This window comes from Scyliorhinus torazame, chromosome 15 (genome assembly GCF_047496885.1).
Source record: "Scyliorhinus torazame isolate Kashiwa2021f chromosome 15, sScyTor2.1, whole genome shotgun sequence".
Taxonomy (NCBI): Eukaryota; Metazoa; Chordata; class Chondrichthyes; order Carcharhiniformes; family Scyliorhinidae; genus Scyliorhinus; species Scyliorhinus torazame.
The window spans coordinates 103,448,750-103,467,863 of record NC_092721.1 but is presented as its reverse complement, the minus strand read 5'-3'; the positions used below and the strand labels follow the sequence as shown (position 1 = coordinate 103,467,863).

Below are 19,114 nucleotides of genomic sequence, written 5' to 3'. Positions count from 1 at the left end.
CTCAAAATTTGTTAACCACAAGTTATTCGTTAAAGATTGCTGGCTACCAGCTGTTTCTAACATTATGATGCTGAGAAGCCGGTCTCATAGAATGCAGCTCCTTTTAAAGATGGATGCAGGTGATTAAAGTTATCGAAAAGAAAATCAAGAAATCGCACATTTGTCAAATGCACATTGAACTTCACAGTAGATTATGAAAATAAAGCACCAATAAGAGGAAAACTAAGTAAAGATCTCCAGCTTCCGTCCCAAATTATTAGAAGTAGGTCGGATAATTCTAGATGTCAATGGGTGTTTATTTTGATGGGACTTGCAGAAAGCATTGGATAATCATAGAATTTACAGTGCAGAAGGAGGCCATTCAGCCCATCGAGTCTGCACCGGCTCTTGGAAAGAGCACCCTACCCAAGCTCAACACCTCCACCCTATCCCCATAACCCAGTAACCCCACCCAACACCAAGGGCAATTTTGGACACGAAGGGCAATTTATCATGGCCAATCCACCTAACCTGCACATCTTTGGACTGTGGGAGGAAACCGGAGCACCCGGAGGAAACCCACGCACACACGGGGAGGATGTGCAGACTCCGCACAGACAGTGACCCAAGCCGGAATCGAACCTGGGACCCTGGAGCTATGAAGCAATTGTGCTATCCACAATGCTACCGTGCTGCCCCAATAAGGTTCCACTTAGAATGCTACTAAAAATGAGCACAGAATCGGGGGCAAGAATTGGCAGATGTATGGAATTGGTTGGGAAGTAGGAGATGGAGTGTAAAAATAATAGTTACTAACCTCCTAAGTCACAACGTTCCAATTGTGGTGCCATCCCACGATTCCTGAACAACCCACCCATACCCCAACCTGGAATCTGCACTGGAGCCTCAGCTTTTCACTACAAATTACTTGGATAAAAAGAGATATCCCTATATCCAAGTTTGTTGACAACACTAAGTCAGGTGGCACAGGAAATAGCGCAGGTGGGAGGGGATAAAATTGTAAAGGCACATTAAGTGACTGAACAATTGTAGGGAAATGCAAAGGCATTCATTTCGGGTTCAAGAAAGATAAATCAGTATTTTCTAAATGGTGGAAATCTAGGAACTATGGAGCAGTAGAGAAATTTTGCTGACTAAATACAGAAATCACAAAGTTACTGGACAGGTATGAAAAAAGGAGTGGAAGGTATATCAAAGTTATAGAAGATTCGAGTTAGACTCTATTTAGAGTACTCTGCTCAGTTCTGGGTTCTCCACCCGAGGTAGAATATTTTGGTTGTGCAGCCAGTTGCAATGCAGATTCACCAGAATGACACGGAGACTAAAAGGGTTAAATTACGAGGGCATGTGGCATCACATTCGTTAGACTCATTCCTTTGTGCACAGAAGATTGAGTGATGATTTAATCAAGGTTTTTTAGGCGATTAAAATATTTTATAATTTCTCTGTCCTATTTCCTCTGGTGAAGATGTTCAGCACAAAGGGGCGTAAAGTTTGATTAGATCATTCAAGGTTGATGCCTGGAAGCACTCCTTCACACAAATGGGTAACGAAAATCTGGAACTAACTAACTGAAGAAAGTTGTGCCTCGGTATTCAGGAACCAAGGCAGGTAGAAGGTACAAAATCAGATCCAACTGATAAACCTAAACCCTAACGGCTCATTGTTCTCATCAAAATCATTGCTCCAAAGAACAGCTCTTTCCCTCTATGACAAATATTCCCCTCGTCTATTCTCCCACCTAGTGTAAAGAGCTCGTTCTTTGTCGGAAATCAAAACCATTCATACAGCTCCCACTGCAACTACCTCCCTCTTCTATTCCAATACTCCTGACCCCAGTTGGTCTCCACCAGCTATAAAGTCGAAAATAGTATAATAAACTCTATTCAGTCTAAATTTCAGAACATTAATTTGCTGCTTGTGCATGGAACCTTACATAAAAAAACATAACCAATATAACCTGCCTGTGTGTGGTCAACGAGGGACAGGCTAAGACACACCCGTCTGCAACTCCCGCAGGTCTGATTTCCCGAACATGGCCGCCAGGAGATTGGGCTCCAAATTCATCTGCAAAATCTCTGACATGGTGCCAAAGAAGGAAACCCAAAACCTCATCAGCTCTGGACACGCCCAGGGCATATGCACATGGTTTGCTGGGCCCCTCCCACAGTGCTCACATTTATCTTCCACCCCCGAAACTACTGTCTCAACCTAGCCCTAGTTAAGTGTGCCCAGAACACCACCTGCCACTGTATCAACCCCAGTCTCGCACATGACAAAGTGGCATTTAGCATACACAAGGCCTCACTCATTGCAGTACTAACGTCAGCCTACTTGTGACACTAATAAAGATTATTGCACCAAAGCCCATCTCTAATGTAATCCCCAATTCCTCCTCCCACTTTGCCTGAATCCCCGCCAGGGACACTATCTGTCGTGTTATGTACTCTGGGTAACACAGGCTGCAACTGGATGCAGCTTTAACCAAAAGATACTCCAAACCTTGAAGTTAGTTCAATCTGAGTTATTGAACCAGTAGCACAGTTCTCTATGAGTTTGACTCTCTGCTAACCGAAGTGTGGTTATTCTGTCTGACTGAACCAGACTAGCTCTTAGCCACATGCTGGAGGTGTGATACTGTACATACACCTTGACTCACTCTGTAGATGTTCATCAGTGGAAAGAGGCAGAGTGCGAGTGCCTCATTCCTTTTATAGTGGGATACCACCCGAGTGTCCTGCCTGCTCATTGGTCATGTCCTGTTCTCTGTGTTCATTAGCTGCCTGTCTGTATATTATCTGCATGTCAGCACATCATGACAGTACCCTCCGCTATTATCCACCAGTAAATTCCCAAGGAACTCTCCTCTTCCAGCCTCGCGAACGTCAAAACATTTTCTAACAGTGAGGATGGCAGTGCTACCGGAAACAAAAGGAAAACTTTCCTCGCAAAGTCCCTCACCTGCAATTATCGAAACCTTTCCGCCTCCAAAATTCCGATCTTCTCTGACCGCTCTTCCGGGCTGGCGAACCGCCCTCCTGAAACAAGTGTCCCATGCTGTCCATCCCCTTATCCAACAAGCCCGAAACCTGGCATCCAGTCTTGCCGGCTTAAACATACCAAAACCAAATCGGCAGCCGCTTTGACATCCTACCCAATTTAAAAAGCTGTTGAAAATGATGCTAGTTTCAAAGTCGCAGCCACCACCAGATTGCCAGGATGCTTCCATGGAGAGAGAGAACGGCAGTAGGGCCATCGCCAATGCCCGCAGCCCTGTCCCCTTGCATGAGCCCGACTCCATCCTCATTCACACTGCCTCCCGATCCCCACACCAACTCTACACCTTCTCTGCGCTAATCGCCCAATAGTAGATCAAGCTCGGCAATGCCAAACCCCCGACTGCCAGTCCCTTTGTCTCACCCCATCCTTGGATCAGCCTTCAACCCTGAGGGTGCTCCCATCCCCCCCAATCAGCAGTCACCGCTCAAGATGGCACCTGGCCCTACCCATCAGATGGAGCCAAAAACAACCCCCAGTCACCATTAGCAAACTACCCCTCCTCCATCCCATAAATCCCAAATCACTTCCTTTCAAAACTGATCTCATCTCCCACATCCCCATCCCATTCACACCTCCTAGGCATGCCAAAACCTGCATAGACAGGATCCGCAAGCCGTAGACCCTCCCCCCACATGTTTACTAGCAAACTGTAGTTTGCTAGCAGGTTAGCCACTCTCTCCCCCCCCCTCCTCTCTCTCTTCTCTTCCTCCCCCCGCACCAGCCCCCCCCCCCCCCCCCCGGCCAGAGCCCCCTCACCCAAAAATCCAGAATAAGACAATGGGCCCTCCACAGGCATCCCACCCTTCCAAACTCGTGTTCCCCTCCCCCTTTTCAGATGCTCATACCCATCCCTAAAAACCACAAAAGAAAAAATGGCTGAGAAACAACCCAATCCATCGAACAGTCCCCCAAACCAATTTTCAATTAACTACTAACAATACCATAATAAAGAAAATTCCACAGTCCCAACTACAACAAAGAAAACACAAAATCTACAGCCTCCAACACCCGCAACCCTGCTTTTCACAACAAAGTCCCCCTTCCACCATTCTCAGTTCAGTCCAAAGCCTTTACGAATCATCTGCTGTCTCGAAGAAGTGATCCCTCACGTGAGTGACCCGTAACTTTGCCGTGTAGACCACTCCAAAAGCACTCCACTTTTGTAAAGTGCTGTCTTCGCCTTGAAGGCCACCAGCCTTCTTGCCAACTCCACGCATATGCAAATACCTTTCCACCTCATCTCACAGTTCTGCTTACCACATTGCAGCAACTTCTTCATCTGGTAGCTGTGAAAGCAAACTATTACGACCCTAGGTGTCTCGTTATCCCATGGCTTCGGTCGGAGCGACGATGTACTCTCTGCACCTTCAATTGTGGGGAGAGGGGTCTCTCCTCACTCCCCCCCCCCCCCCCAACAGCTTCCCAAACATTGCCGAAAAGTACTCAGTCAGCCTCAGGTCTCCATGCCTCAGGTAGCCCCACAATCCGCATGTTTAATTGTCGGGACCGGTTTACCAGGTCCTTGACCTTTGCTCTGTCCCTTACTATCCTTAACCTTCAACAGCTCGGCTTCCAAAGAAGCATTGCCTCAACCCCCTTCAACACCTCACCATGCTCCCGCACAGTCTCCGACGTCTTCCCAAGCATCTCCTTCATCGGGGCAGAATCTTCCATCCACTGCTTAAGATTCTCCAGCAATTCTTTCCCATGCCGTTCAAAGTGCTTGCTTAACTGCTTCTCAAACTCAGCAACATCACCTCTGCCAGTGTTTCCATCATTACCAGAGCGGCCCCGCCCCATCCCAGAGCGCCCAACTCCGCCATCTTTCCTCCCACCGCACTCCTCATTGAACTCGACCCTGCCAGAGGACTAGAGCTTGCACCTTTCTTCAAAGTATTTTCTCTTTGGTTTTTAGACCTCCTTTCATAACCAAGGTTCAATTGGGAAAGGTTTCTAATCAAATTCTCCCCAAAAAGTGGGTGAAGGCCAAAAACAGAGGACTCGAGCAGGAACTACCCAAAGTGCGGCCTCCTCCGACATGTCTCCACTGGAAGTACACCATTTGCCTTCTTTACTGTCTGATGTACGAGGACACCAAGGTCACGGAGTATCCACCTCTCCTCAATTTACATCCAAACAATAATCTGCTTCCCTATTTTTGCTACCAATATGGATAACCTCACATTAATCCACATTACTTTGAATCTGCCATGCATATGCCCACTCACTCAGCCTGTCCAAAGCCTGCCGAAGCATCTCTGCATCCTCCTGACACTTCACACCTCCACCCAACTTTATATATCTACAAATCTGGAGCGAATACATTTAGCGCCCTCATCCAAATCATTAACTTATGTGAACAGTTGGGGTCCTAGCACAGATCCCTGCGGTGTCCCACTTGTCACTGCCCGCCACTTGGAAAATGATCCATTTAGTCCAACTTTTTGCTTCATGTCTGCTAACCAGCTTTCCATCTATCTCAAGACACGACCCGCAATCCCATGCACTTTACACAGTAATCTGTTATGTGAGACCTTGTCGAAAGCCTTCTGAAAGTCTAAATAAACCACATCCACCGGATATCCCTGGTCAACTCTACTGGTTGTATCTTCAAAGAATTCCAGTACATTTGTCAAGCATGATTTCCCTTTCGAATATCCATGCTGATTTTGTCTGATTATACCACTGTTTTGCAAATTCTGTTATGAAATCCTTGATAATGGACTCTAGCAACTCAGCTACTAATGACATAAGGCTCCCTGGTCTATAGTTCCCAGTGTTCTCTCTACCTCCCTTTTTGAATAGCGGGGATGTACATTAGCTACCCTCCAATCTGTAGGAACCATTCCAGAGTCCAAAGGGGCTGGTTTAGCACAGGGCTAAATCGCTGGCTTTGAAAGCAGACCAAGGCAGGCCAGCAGCATGGTTCAATTCCCGTACCAGCCTCCCCAAACAGGCGTCGGAATGTGGCGACTAGGGGCGTTTTACAGTAACTTCATTTGAAGCCTACTTGTGACAATTAGCAATTTTTATTTCATTTTTCATTTCAAAGAATTTTGGAAAAAGACAGCCAATGGATCTAGTATTTCCACGGCTACTTCCTTAAGTACTCAGGGATGAAGATTACCAAACCCTACAGATTTATCCACCTTCAATCTCATTCATTTACCCAAAACCATTTATTTATTAATACTAATTTCCTTCAGCTCCTCCCTGAAACCTGTGTTTATCAGAACTTCCGGTACATTATTCACATCTTCCTTTGTGAAGGCAGAAGCAAAGTACCAATACTTTTTGTTCACTGTTATGAATTGCCCCATTTCTGACTGTAAGGAGCCTACATTCATTTTAATCAATGTTTTTCTTTACATACCTACAGAAACCTTTAGTCAGTTTATGTTCCCCACTAGCTTACCTTCTTAATCAATCCCTTGGTCTGCCCATCTGAATTTTAAACTGTTGCCAATCCTCAAGTCTTTGGCTTTATCTTGCTAACTTGTATGTCTCTTCTTTGAACCTAATACAATCTCTAATTTCCCTTGTAAACCATGGTTTGGCCATGGTTCCCTTTCTACTCTTTTGCCATAAAGGAATAAACAATTTTTGGCATTCACCTATTCGTTCCTTGAATGCCTGCCATTGCTGTCCATTCTTCTTCCTTTCAGTAATGTTTCCCAGTCCATCATAGCCAACTCATGCCTCATACTATCACAGTTACCTTTATTGAGCTGGAGATAAAAGTCATACAAAATTTGAACAAAACTAACCCGGTGAAAACCACATAGAAAGACTTACAAAATCCTCAAGATTTTGGATTGCAATACAACTTTCAATCAAAATTGTGAATGGATTATTTTCCGTAATTCCACTGTCTGAAACATTGATAATACTTTCATAAAGTTCTGTTGCATTTTATAGGCTGTACTTACTGTATGTACAGTACTTGAAGTTCTGTTACAGTCAAAAAGTGCTGGGTGCATAAAACATGAAATACTGCTTTGCTTTTTGTGAATGCAGGAAAACATCTGTGATAACGTCAAATGTCCTTGGGTGAGCAAAATATGCAGCAAATTTTAGACTGGGGATGTATGATGATATGTAACCAATACAATGTGCATGTTAGAATATTAATTTGCCTGTTAGTTAATAACTTGCTGTTACAATTCTGAGGGTTGTCCAATTTCCCACAAGATGGGTTGCTGAACAAAATATTTTATGTTGGTTCGTAGCAGTTCAAATCATATCCAAGTAGTGGATAAATGAAATACCGAACGCAAGGTAACATTTTAAACCACCAATACACAATTAATTTTAGATACAGTTTTATCCTTTGGTCATTTACCCAATTTTAAAAAGCAGGAACTAACTTTGGGAGCAATTGTCATTGTAGCCTCAGGTGGGACTTTTGTTATTGAGTTTGAATATACTCTTGCGAGATGATGAAACAGCTTACTTACACACATACCAATTGATCAGGCTAAAAACCATCACGAAGAAGTAAAGGCAGCAGATACCTTTTGGAATATTGAAACTCTAAATTTAGGAGAACCCCATGTTGATCTGTGTTTGGCTTAGTGTATATAAAATAGACCCGAACAGAGTTTTAAAAAAACACTAGCACCAATGAAACAATAAAACAATGCCCTAGCCAAATGCATTCTTAACCCAGTTTATTTTAGGTAGGCTCTTCTTCACTTCGCCCAAACTAAGTGAACCGTTGGAGCAAAATATATTCACGTGATAGAAGTCAGCTGTTCGTGTCCAGCTTGACCAAAGCAAAATTCTCTTTCATTTGGTTGAACGAGGATTGAAAGGAGTAAACAACACTGTATCCTTCACAAAGTATGCACAACACTGCTAGTAATTTCTGCTTCACTAAGTCTGTCTCGTTAAAGAACGACACAACTCCTACCCCTGGAGGCAAGCGCAGTTGAGGTGAAAAAAATTGGCATTTCGCCAGTGATAACATTTCACTAAAATTTAATGCACGCGTATTACGGCGGCCGTGCAAAAACCTAACTCACCTTGTTTTTTCACCGGCATTTTTCTCAAAGTGCAGTGTTTGATGTTTATTAGCACTGATCTTCTCTAGTTCTCGGGATGTTGACGCCAGACACCGTTCGTTTTCTCCTCTTCCCACTCCCATCAAGCTGCCGAAACTCGGGTAGAAGTAAAATGTCCTCGTAACGAAAGCCCAAAAGGTTACAAGTGCTAATGAATACAAGCAAATCTCAAATACACACATCCACAGTACTCCCAATAAAAAAAACTTTGCGAAGAAACTATTTTTAAAAAGCGAGAAAGTAATCCCCAAATGGTATATAACGGTATTTCACTGTCCAGTTCAAACTCTTGAACACCCACACGATTTGTATTTTTGTTTCTAACAAAAAAAATGGCAGAATCCAAATCGATTCGTTCCAAGTGTAGACAGTAGCTGCAAGTCTTATCTTGGCAACAGAAGGTGTTTCCTCGTTTGTCGCGTGTTTTATGTGTAAAATGTTCCACAGCCAGGTGGTGAGGCGTTGTTGAACAGACTGCAGCCGGGAGCAACAGGAGGAAAGAGCAGCAGTTGGCCAGTCAGCCTGAACCGATTGCCCCCAACATTAATCCAGGACCAGCTTTATCCATCTCGCATCAACTTCTCAATCCTGGAAAGAGCTGCCCCTGAAGGATTCGGCCGCCATCCCGTGCCACTGTTTTGAGGGTGAAAAAATAAATCAGAGCAAACAGAAATATCCCTCAGTCCCGGGTTTTTTTTTTAAATAAAAGAGCACCGGGAATGTTTCGGGTACATCTTCCCAAATGTGAATACAGCACAAGAAACACTTTTTTTTTTAAGTGACCGTTATTAACTTTCGGTCGTGATTGCCCTTCCCCAGCAGAACTCGGAATGATAAGGGCCACAGCCCATCTCTGAAGATGCCGGGTAACACGTTCATGAAGTGAGATGATGCGGTGCCGGTGCAGCTCGGGCGGCTTTAACACGGGACACAGGTTATAGGACCAAATCACTGCGACACCTGCCGGCTACGTTTACTCTGATCAGCATTTCGGATTCCAATTTGAACATAAATAAAGCATAGGCCATTTAAAACGCACCTTCTAGCGGGAGGGAATACTACTTGAATGAATCTGCCGAAGGTTGGACGGTGTGATTTGATCTCACCTGCGGCTTCCCCCTTCCCTCCGAGCTTTGTTTTTACCCAGCCCTGGCACAGCACGCGCAGGGTTCGCTCAGTAACGGACGGGGCGCGAGGCACGTTTGACTGACGTCTGGGGAAGGCGCACAACCGGCCAATTGGGGCCGGGGAAAGAGGCGGGGCACCTCCGCCACTGCGCCCGGGCGAGGCGGGGCAAGGCAAGGGTGAAAGGGGACAATGATCTGGTCAGGTGATCAACATGTCTGCGTCCTCGCTGTTGTTGACCTAATGTAGAGAGACAAGGTTTGAGAACCACCGGTTTCGCAAATGTGGTGCACATTCGTGCAATTCTTTTCCTTCTAACAATTTACTGAGCAACTACTACACTTGTTCGCAGTTAAGCCAGAGAGTCAAGTTTAGGTATTTCATATTTAATTTACGAAATGCACTTTCACTCTCATCTCCACGGATGCTACCACCAGACTTGCTGCGTATTTTTGTAACATTTTCTATTTTATTTAGTGTAATTTTACCGATATATTGAAAATGTTACCACCACACTTATCCTTTGGCAAGAACTGAACGTATCAAAATCAGATCTGATGTAGTTAATTACTTTATTCATCCAAATTCTACGTATTGGCCAAGTTTTGTAGTAATGTTTTGATACTTTTGTGTAACGATGTATTTTGGGTTTCCTAATTTTCAATCCAAAATTGTTCCAGGTTTCGAGAATGGCAGATAATACATTACTCACACAAGATCTACAACCTAGTATTCCCAATCCAAATGTGATGGAAATGCTTCTCGAACGATTTCAACGGCTTCCAGAATTAGACAGGTATACATCTCATCCATAATGCAGAATTATGTATTTAACATTGTTATTGTACAGTGCAATTGCTACTCCTGTGAGTGGCGTTATATGTTTTAAAAGTGCAACCAAAGAATTTAAATGAAGAATTTTCAGTTTGCATTTGTTTAAATTAAATGAAATGTAGCTAACCCAGTGACAATAAAAGCCTCCAAATGAAGCACCTGTTTAAAATAAGCATCTATAAGGTGACACAAGGCCAATTCTAAAACAAACATTCACAATCAGAAAATTAGCTCAGATTTACAGGTAAAAGAAAGCAATGAAGCTGAGTTTATACTGTGTCTTCAAAATATTTATTAATTGATTTTCTCCATTAATAGTTGGGGATTCAAAACCGGTGTCAGAAAAATGACCTCGACCATGGTTCAAACGTTTTGGCCATCCTATCAAAAATACTCCCTTGCTGTGCTGAATTAAGGGTATCATTATTGTTTTGTAGTCCAATAAGATTATGGAAGGTGGGGTGGGGGAGAGAATCGGGCAAGGTTCCTATTCTTTATCATTTTAAAGTAGTCCCTAATAAATTACATGCAGGTGAATGCAAGGAGAGGATAGAATTTGACTTGGCTTTGATATTTCAGAAGTCAGATAGCTTGCTCCACTTACTGTTCAGGCACACTCAATCAGTAGTCTATTGGGCAATGTACCAATTACAACCCTGACAGTGGTGCAAACATTAAAGAGAGAAATGCAAATGGAAGAAACATTAAAGTATTTTTTTCTGCCAAACAGAATTATATCAACAAAGTGGATAACCTCACATTTATCCACCTGCAATACAGTATGCAGTTTTGGTCTCCTTATCTGAGGAAGGATATTCTTGTTCCAGATTGAGTGCAGAGAATGTTGACCAGACTGATTCCAGGTATTGCAGAATTGATGTATGAGGTGCGATCAAATCGATTAGGATTATAGTCGCTGGAGTTCAGAAGAACAAGGGCAAGGATCTCATAGAAGCCTATAAAATTCTAACCGGACAAGACAGGGTGGATGCATGAAATATGTTCCCGATGGTGTGGGTGTCCAGAACCAGGGGTCGCAGTCTGAGGATATGGGATAGACCATTTAGGACTGAGATGAGCAGAGATTTCTTAACCCAGAGAGTGGTTGGCCTGTGGAATTTGCTATCACAGAAAGGTGCATGAGGCCAAAACACAATGTTTTCAAGAAGTAGCTAGATATAGCACCTGAGGCGAAGGGGATCAAAGAATATTTTTTGGGGAGGGGGAAGAGAAGAGATGGGATCAGGCTATTGAATTGAATGATCAACCCTGATCATAATGAATGGCGGAGAAGGTTCAAAGGGCCAAGTGGCGTCCTCCTTCTCCTGTTTTCTATATTTTCTCCAAACACTGTACTCGTTTTTGAATATATAGAATATTACAGCGCAGTACAGGCCCTTCGGCCCTCAATGTTGCGCCGACCTGTGAAACCACTCAAAAGCACATCTACACTATTCCCTTATCATCCATATGTCTATCCAATGACCATTTGAATGCCCTTAGTATTGGCGAGTCCACTACTGTTGCAGGCAGGGCTTTCCACGCCCTAACTACTCTTTGAGTGAAGAACCTACCTCTGACATCTGTCTTATATCTATCTCCCCTCAATTTAAAGCTATGTCCCCTCGTGCTAGACATCACCATCCGAGGATGGTGGATAGATCTCATTGTATTGTCTCAATTCCTTCATTAAAGAAATGTCATATTGATTCATAGAAATGAATTGTATTTTAATTTTAACTTTTACAGGAGGTGGCCATTTGGCCCATCATGTTTTGCACTAGTTCTCCAAAGGAGCATCATGACTTAGTGCCATTCCCCTGACTTTTCCCTGTACCCCTGCACATTATTCTATTGATCTAATGCCTGAATGTCCCGATTGAACCTGCCTCCATCACACTTCAGGCAGTGCATTCCAGACCCGAAACACTAGCTGTGTGAAAATGTTTTTTCTCACATCACCTTTGTTTGCAAATCAATTTAAGTCAGTGCCCTCTCGTCCTTAATCATTTTATTTACATTGTCCAGTCCCCTCATGATTTTGAACATCCCTATCAAATTTCCTTTTGCCAAGGAGCACAGTCCCAAAGTCTCCAATCTATTCTTAAAACTGAAGTTTCTCATCCCTGGAACCATTCTTGTAAACATCATCCACACTCTCTTGTAAACTTCATCCACACTCTCCAATGCTTTCCATTCTTCCTATAGGGCACTACCCAGAACTGTACACAATACTCCAGCTGAGGTCAAACTAGTGTCCTGTATAAGTTCAGAATAACCTCCTTGCTCTTGTACTAAATATTAGGCCAGGATTCTATTTGCTTTATTAACAGTTTCTCCTCTTAGACTTGTAAGAGTAACATCTCCTGAATAAACCTTGCATCATGTTTTGAAGAAACCCAAGCACCTCCATACTTTTTTCCTTTACGGCGACTTAAGAACATAACAAGGGAAAGCTGGCAACGAGGACTGAGGCAAGAGAAAACTGGTCACAAAACCAAATGAGAAGATTCTTCGGACCAGATTCAAACATCAGATCGAGGGAAAAAACGCCAATGCAGAAAGGTTTGAAAAAAAAAGTACAACCATGAGAATGTGAGAACAGTTTTTTTTAAAACTTGCTTACCGTTAAAATGGGTAGACTAAGCTATAGGGACCATGAATGTGGTGAAGTGAAACGGGCTGCGAGAACGAGGATTCAAAAGTCTGTCCGATTCTGTGCAACTACTACTCAAATAAAACAAACTACAGTCCAGGCAAAAAAAAAAAGTTTATTTTTCATTGTGGATTAGGAGACCTCTTGCTTCATGCATAAAATAAAAAGAGAAGGAAGGAAGGCTGAAGTTTAGATCCTGGGAGCCGATATCCAAAATGTCGGGCAAAGGTGATGCCATGGGTGCATTTGATGAAGACTGTGAGACTTGAAATTCGTATGAAGAGAGATTTCAACATGTCATAGCTAATCAATTACCAGAGGACCTTAAGGTTGCGATATTTCTCAGTTCAGTAGGACATAAAACCTTTATGCTACTGCAAAACTTAAATCCATCCATAAACGAATCTACACTGATTGAAGAAGATTCTAAAAGGGCATTTCTCACCAAGACCACTTGTAATTGCGGAAAGGTTTCAGTACCACTGCCATAGTCGGAAAGAAGGTGAAAGCATCTTACAATTCCTGGCCCTCCAAGAGGTTAGCTAAGTACTACAAGGTTGATGCAACAGTAGATAACATCCTTCGTGATTGGCAGGTATGCGGACTCCACAACAATGAAACAATTCGGAGAAATCTGCTTACTGAAAGTGCCAACTCCTAAATCAGCAATTGAAATTCTCACATCAATGGAACTAGCAGCAAAAGAGGCTTCACAGTTCGGATTTAGAGCAAAGATAGTAGTACACCAAAAATAAGTCTGCAAGAGTACAACCATGCCATTGATGTGCATAAGTTAGACACTCAGAACAACTCCCAAGATCTGAAACCAGGCATCTTGATGGTGTGAGGTGATCAACAACGTTTCTTGGCATTTCCAAGACAATGAAGTGGATACAGGAGCGGCTGTATCATTGATACCGGAAACAATCTATAACCAAGAAGTTAAAGCATCTGCCATCGAAACCATCAAATGTTATCTTACAGATGTACACAGCAGAGGTTGTGCCACTAAAAGGATACTTTCTAGTAAAGTGCAAGTAAATGGACAAACAGCGGACTTGCCTCTCCACGTCCGTGGAAACTTTCCTGCTTCATTGGTAGAGCAACTGGGGGGCGGTGAATCAACTGGTTGATTCAAAGAATTCCAACAGCAACTGCTGGAAAAGCATAAAAAGGTGTTTGAAAACTCACTGGGCTCAATGACAGGAGTTGAAGTCCAACTCAAAATTAAGCCAAACAATACACCAAAATGTCTCAAAGCCAGAACAATACCATTCACCTTCAAGCCACAAGTGGAAAAACTAGAAAAAGACTAGTCCAAACAGGAGTCATTGAACCAGTTGCTACAAATGATTGGGCTACCTCAATAGTCCCTGTACTAAAAAGAGATAGCTCAGTAAGGATATGTGGAAATTGTAAGACAACAATAAATGGATGGCGCGCAGATCACTATCCACTGCTATTGATTGAAGACTTATTTGCTGAACTTTCTGAAAGTCAGAAATTCAGTAAAATAGATCCATCACATGTGTATTTACAAATGAATGTGACTGCAAAAATCACAACCCTTACCCACTATTGTGTCGCACAAAGGTTGGGATAACATCTGCACTTGCTCTATTTCAGAGGTCCATGGACCAAATTCTGGGTGGGCTAAATGGTGTGTAATGTTATCTAGATGAAAAAGAGCACTTTAAGAACTTAGAAGCTGCACTGGAACATCTACAAAACCATAATCTTGGGAGTTGAGTAGGAAAAGTGAAACTTTTTCAAGACATCCATAAACTACTGTGGACGGCACGGTGGCACAGTGGTTAGCACAGTTGCTTCACAGCTCCAGGGTCCCAGGTTCAATTCCTAGCTTGGGTCACTTTGTGTGGAGTCGGCACATTCTGCCCATGTCTGCGTGGGTTTCCTCCGGGTGCTCCGGTTTCCTCCCACAGTCCAAAGATGTGCAGGTTAGGTGGATTGGCTATGCTAAATTGACCTTAGGTTAGGTGGGGTTACTGAGTTACGGGAAAAGGATGTAGTTTTGGACTTAAGTAGGGTGCTCTTTCCAAGAGCCGGTGCAGACCCGATGGGCCGAATGGCCTCCTGCACTGTTGATTCTATGATTCTATACTTGGGTCACATTAATAAAGGTGGCTTGCACAAGGAACCAAAAAAGGTGTTAGAATTCTTAGAAGCACCATGTCCTCAAAATGTGAGGCAATTGATGTTTCTGGGATTAATAAACTATTACGGTAAATTCATTCTAAATTAAGCAACACTATTGAAACCGTTACACACTTTTGTTATGTGTCAGACAGGTTTGGCCCTGGAAAAAAAATGCATAAATGCATATAAAGAGCTAAAAGAAGCCTTAAAGAAGTCAGAGCTATTAGTTCACTACAATCCCAAGATGAGGTTACAGCTTGCTTGCAACGCATCACCATATGGGTTTGGTGCAGTTGTCTCATAGAACGCCTTCGGGAGAGGAATGACCAATAGCATTCACTTCACAAACTCTTATGAGCGCAGAAACAAATTGTGCTCAGCCTGAAAAAGAGGTGTTGAGTATTATATTTGGAGTAAGAAAGTTTCATCACTACCTTTATTGACATCATATTACTCGCTCGACAGATCACCGACCCTTGATGACAATCTTCAAGACGTATAAAGGTATTCCTCCTTTAGCTGCTCATGGGTTACAGAGGTGGTCTTTGATATTATTGGCGCATACCTACTATATTCAATATTGTAAATCGGACAACATGCAAATTGAATATAGTGAGGCAGCTAAAGGAGGAATGCCATTCCCAATGTGCTTGTTTCTTGAGAAGTTCAGATAGGGGCGCTGCTTTTGTGGCGAAACCGTCGATATGGTTTCGGCAGTAGCCAACCAGTCCTAGAAATGACCGGAGGGCTGAGACATTATGGGGCAGGGGTAATTTGATGATCGAGTCAATTCCTTTCTGCTCGATCTCGCGTTTGCCATGTGTGATTAGTGTTCCAAAGTAAATCACTTCTTCCTTCAAAATCTGGGCCTTCTTGGGGTTTACTTTACAGCCAAATTTTTGTAGGAGTCCTAAACGTTCAGCGAGTAGCAAAATGTGCTCTCCCTTTGTGTCCGACTGTAATAGCAGATCATCTACAAATTGGACCAGACAATCGGGTCGGGAAAATTTTGCTAATCCATTTGCCAGCTGTCGGTGGAAAATGGAGGGGGAGTTGTGGAAGCCTTGTGGAAGGCACGTCCACGTATACTGCTGTCCCTGGAATGTGAATGCAAATTTATATTGGCACGCTTTATCCAATGGAATGGACCAAAAGCCGTTGCTAATGTCCAAAACCGAAAAAACTTTTGACTGTAGTCCCTGTTTGAGCATGGTCTCGGGACTCGTGGCTACGGTGGGGGCTGCTACTGGGGTTGCTTTATTCAGTTCCCGGTAATCAATGGTCAGTCGTCATGATCCATCGGGTTTCCTGACAGGCCAAATTGGTGCGTTATTCTTGGAGGCTACTGATCGGCGTACGCCTTGATCCAGCAGACACTGTATTACTTTTGAGACTTCTCCCTCTGCTTCTTGGGGAAAACCGTATTGCTTTTGGGGTCTGGAGTCGGGACCTGTAATATTCACTAAGCCAGCTATCTTGCCACAGTCGTGCTTGTGTTGTGCAAATGCTGCTTTGTGTTGCTGCAGGACTTCCCTAACTTGTTTGCTCTGACTAATGGCTCGAGGGTCGAACCAGAAGTCTCCTACTGCGCTGATCCTATTTTCATACTCTCCAACTGTGAGCGTGGCGGGGGCTCATGCTGCCTTTGCCATTCTCCATACGCATTTACTTACCGGATCAAATCAAAGGTTGTGGGAGCTCATGAAGTCAATTCCTAAGATGTGTTTGACTGTCTGGGGTGGATCGACCAGAACTACGTGGTGTTTAGTTTTAATGTTCCCTATTTGGATTGCTACAGGGGCTGTGATGTGTCCCTGCTGTAAATGGCCTGTAAAACCACTGAGTGTAATGGTGTAGGTGGTGGGCCACGTGTCTCGCTGAAACATCGTGGAGGAATTGAGCGTGGTGCAGGACCCTCCTGTGTCCCAGAGAAATTCTACGGGGTGTCCCCGGACTGAGCCTGCCTCTACCGGACTTGTCCCAAAGAGTGTCGCACACCCAAGTTGGGGAGCCCGAACACCGTCAGTCGGTGCCGTACATATCTCTGTTCTCAGAACGGGTGCTAACGCTGTGTATTGGCTTTGCCCTATTCTTTAGTTAGGTTGTCTGCCTGTTTCTCTGCTGCTTCTGGGGCGCGTTATTTCTCTGCTGCTTCTGGGGCGCATTGCACTCTCGTGCATACTGTCCTAATTGTCCACAATTGTAACACTCCTGAGATTTGGGTTGCTTGGGCTGTTCCTGCCCTCATTTACCCATGCGGGGTTCTGGTGCGTCCTAACTGGATGCATGTCTGCCTGTTCTTCTTCTGTTTTAACAAATGCGGTTTTGCCTTGGATGGACTGTTCCCAAGAGCGGGACAATCTTTTCAAAACACATTTCTCGTTGTGGGCCTCGTCTGAGGGGTCGTAATTTGCGCAAGCTCTCTGTCCTGCCTCTGTCACATGAGAGACTAGGATGCGAGTCCATTTGGCCATATTATCTGGTGTCAAATGGGCGCGGGCTAATTCTCCGAACACTTCAGTAAAATGTATCCACAAGCATCCAGCAAACGCTGGGGTCTCCTTTGTTATAGCCGATCGCATCTAGGATCACTGTGTGCATTTCTTGGAGTGTGCCTCCTACATTCTGTGGGTCGGGAAGGGCTGCCACGACTGAAAGGTGGAGGCTTAAAACTGTGAGCTTCACTTGCTCCTTTTCATCCAGGCCGTACATGGTCACCTGCTGTTTTACTCTAGCAAAGAATTGGTGGGGGTCAGATGTGGGTAGGAACGGTGTAATTTTATCACACGTGTCTCTTAATTGGGTGACGGTTAACGGGGTAGTGTATAGGAAATCTGAGTCTCCTTCTGCTGCGGCCCTGCGATGTGTGGTTACAGGGATCATAGGGGTGTGTTCTGCTTGTTCAGTTGGGGGTTGGGGTGCTTTTCGTTTCTGGGGTTTTTCCTGTGTACATGTCCCATGTACATATCTGTGGGCAGTCTCATTTAACTCCTGCCAATCGGGGCCATTTTCCTGGTCTAACTGGGGTCCAGACGTGCTCTGAAACCCATTCTGAACAGAAAGCAGAGATTGCAATTCTGCAATTTGCTTCCGGCATTTTGCGTGATCTACCGAGCTCTGCCTTTGTTCCGTTGTGGAAGTGTGGAGTGCTCGTAGGGCTGCTTTTAAATCGCTGCACTGTTTCTGCAACTGCTCGACCTGCTGTTCTGTTTCCTGTCTTACCAACACCGCGCGTTGCGTGTCTTGGTAGGCTTTGCCGTATTGGGACTGAAAGCTGCTTAAATGGGCGAGACAAGACTGGTGTGCCCGCTTGGCATCCTCCACCTCCTTGCCCCTCGCCGCTAACTGCTCTCTCAGTTCCTTGTTCTCTCTCTCATATCTGTTCACATCTCCTTCACTACTCTTGTCTCTCTCCTCAATCTCTCTACGGAGCGTCCTCACAACCTCCTCTGTGCCTTGCAATTGTGCGAAGCAGGACACGATTGCCATCGGCTTGCGAGCTTTCCCTATGCTCTTCTTGTGGATCCCTGTCAGGTTCTCCCACCAAGTATACCCTATACTCCCGGGACCTGTTCCATCATTGGCACAGAATTCACTCCAAAGGGGCCATCCTTCCCTTTTGAGATATTTTCTGATCTCTTCTTCCCACACGGGACACTGTCCTACTCTACTGGTCGCTGCAACCTCGAATTCCTGCGGTTCATAAGGCATTCCATTGCCTTCATTGCCATTTTTCTCTATCTATGGGGTCTACTGAATTTGGAACAGGGGGTGATAAAGTGGTGATGCAAACACGGGTACGGCTTACGACATTTTCCGGCCTACAAAACTCCCAACAGTTTTCCGCAACAAAACCGCTCGGGTTTACCTTGTATCCCTGTTAGTACGCATACATTAACACACTTCCGAATCTTGGAGGTTTGATCAATATCATTCTTACACTTGTGGTTTTTCCGTTTCCAATTGGATTCCAATCCAAATTTGGGTTCTCTCAGAGTGATTAGGCCACTTCTAGGTCGAATCCCGTCAGATGTCGCCAGTAAATGTTGCTCTCTTTGGTTCTGAGGCTGCTGGGGTCGAAGTGGTAGAGGGGAACAGCTAAGGTCGTCCATCTGGTAGCGAGCGTTGACCTAGGACTTACTTGCTTCTGGTGTAGCTGGCGGAAGGATCGCTCTGCTGTGAGAGCCGATTCCAAGAGAGCAATTCTCTCTTGGGGCCT

At 44.3% G+C, this 19,114-nt stretch overlaps 2 protein-coding genes across 10 annotated transcripts in view; one reads left to right on the top strand and one right to left on the bottom strand.

The window, feature by feature from the left end:
• The window catches only part of LOC140391729 (disks large homolog 2-like), a 1,606,854-nt gene extending 1,597,534 nt beyond the window's left edge, over positions 1–9,320 (bottom strand). For 6 of the 8 annotated variants that reach the window (XM_072476520.1, XM_072476521.1, XM_072476522.1 and 3 more), the window contains exon 1: positions 8,085–9,320. In XM_072476520.1, coding sequence (XP_072332621.1) covers positions 8,085–8,103 — 19 coding nt within the window. In that variant the 5' untranslated portion in view covers positions 8,104–9,320. The remainder of the gene's footprint in view (positions 1–8,084) is intronic. The other 2 variants (XM_072476519.1, XM_072476518.1) reach the window with 2 other exon arrangements.
• Positions 9,321–9,389: 69 nt separating this feature from the next.
• The window catches only part of tmem126a (transmembrane protein 126A), a 33,175-nt gene continuing 23,450 nt past the window's right edge, over positions 9,390–19,114 (top strand). Inside the window, exons 1-2 of one of the 2 annotated variants that reach the window (XM_072476532.1) lie at positions 9,390–9,506; positions 9,929–10,044. In XM_072476532.1, coding sequence (XP_072332633.1) covers positions 9,938–10,044 — 107 coding nt within the window. In that variant the 5' untranslated portion in view covers positions 9,390–9,506; positions 9,929–9,937. Of the gene's footprint in view, positions 9,624–9,928; positions 10,045–19,114 lie in introns of both variants that reach the window. The other variant, XM_072476531.1, reaches the window with a different exon arrangement.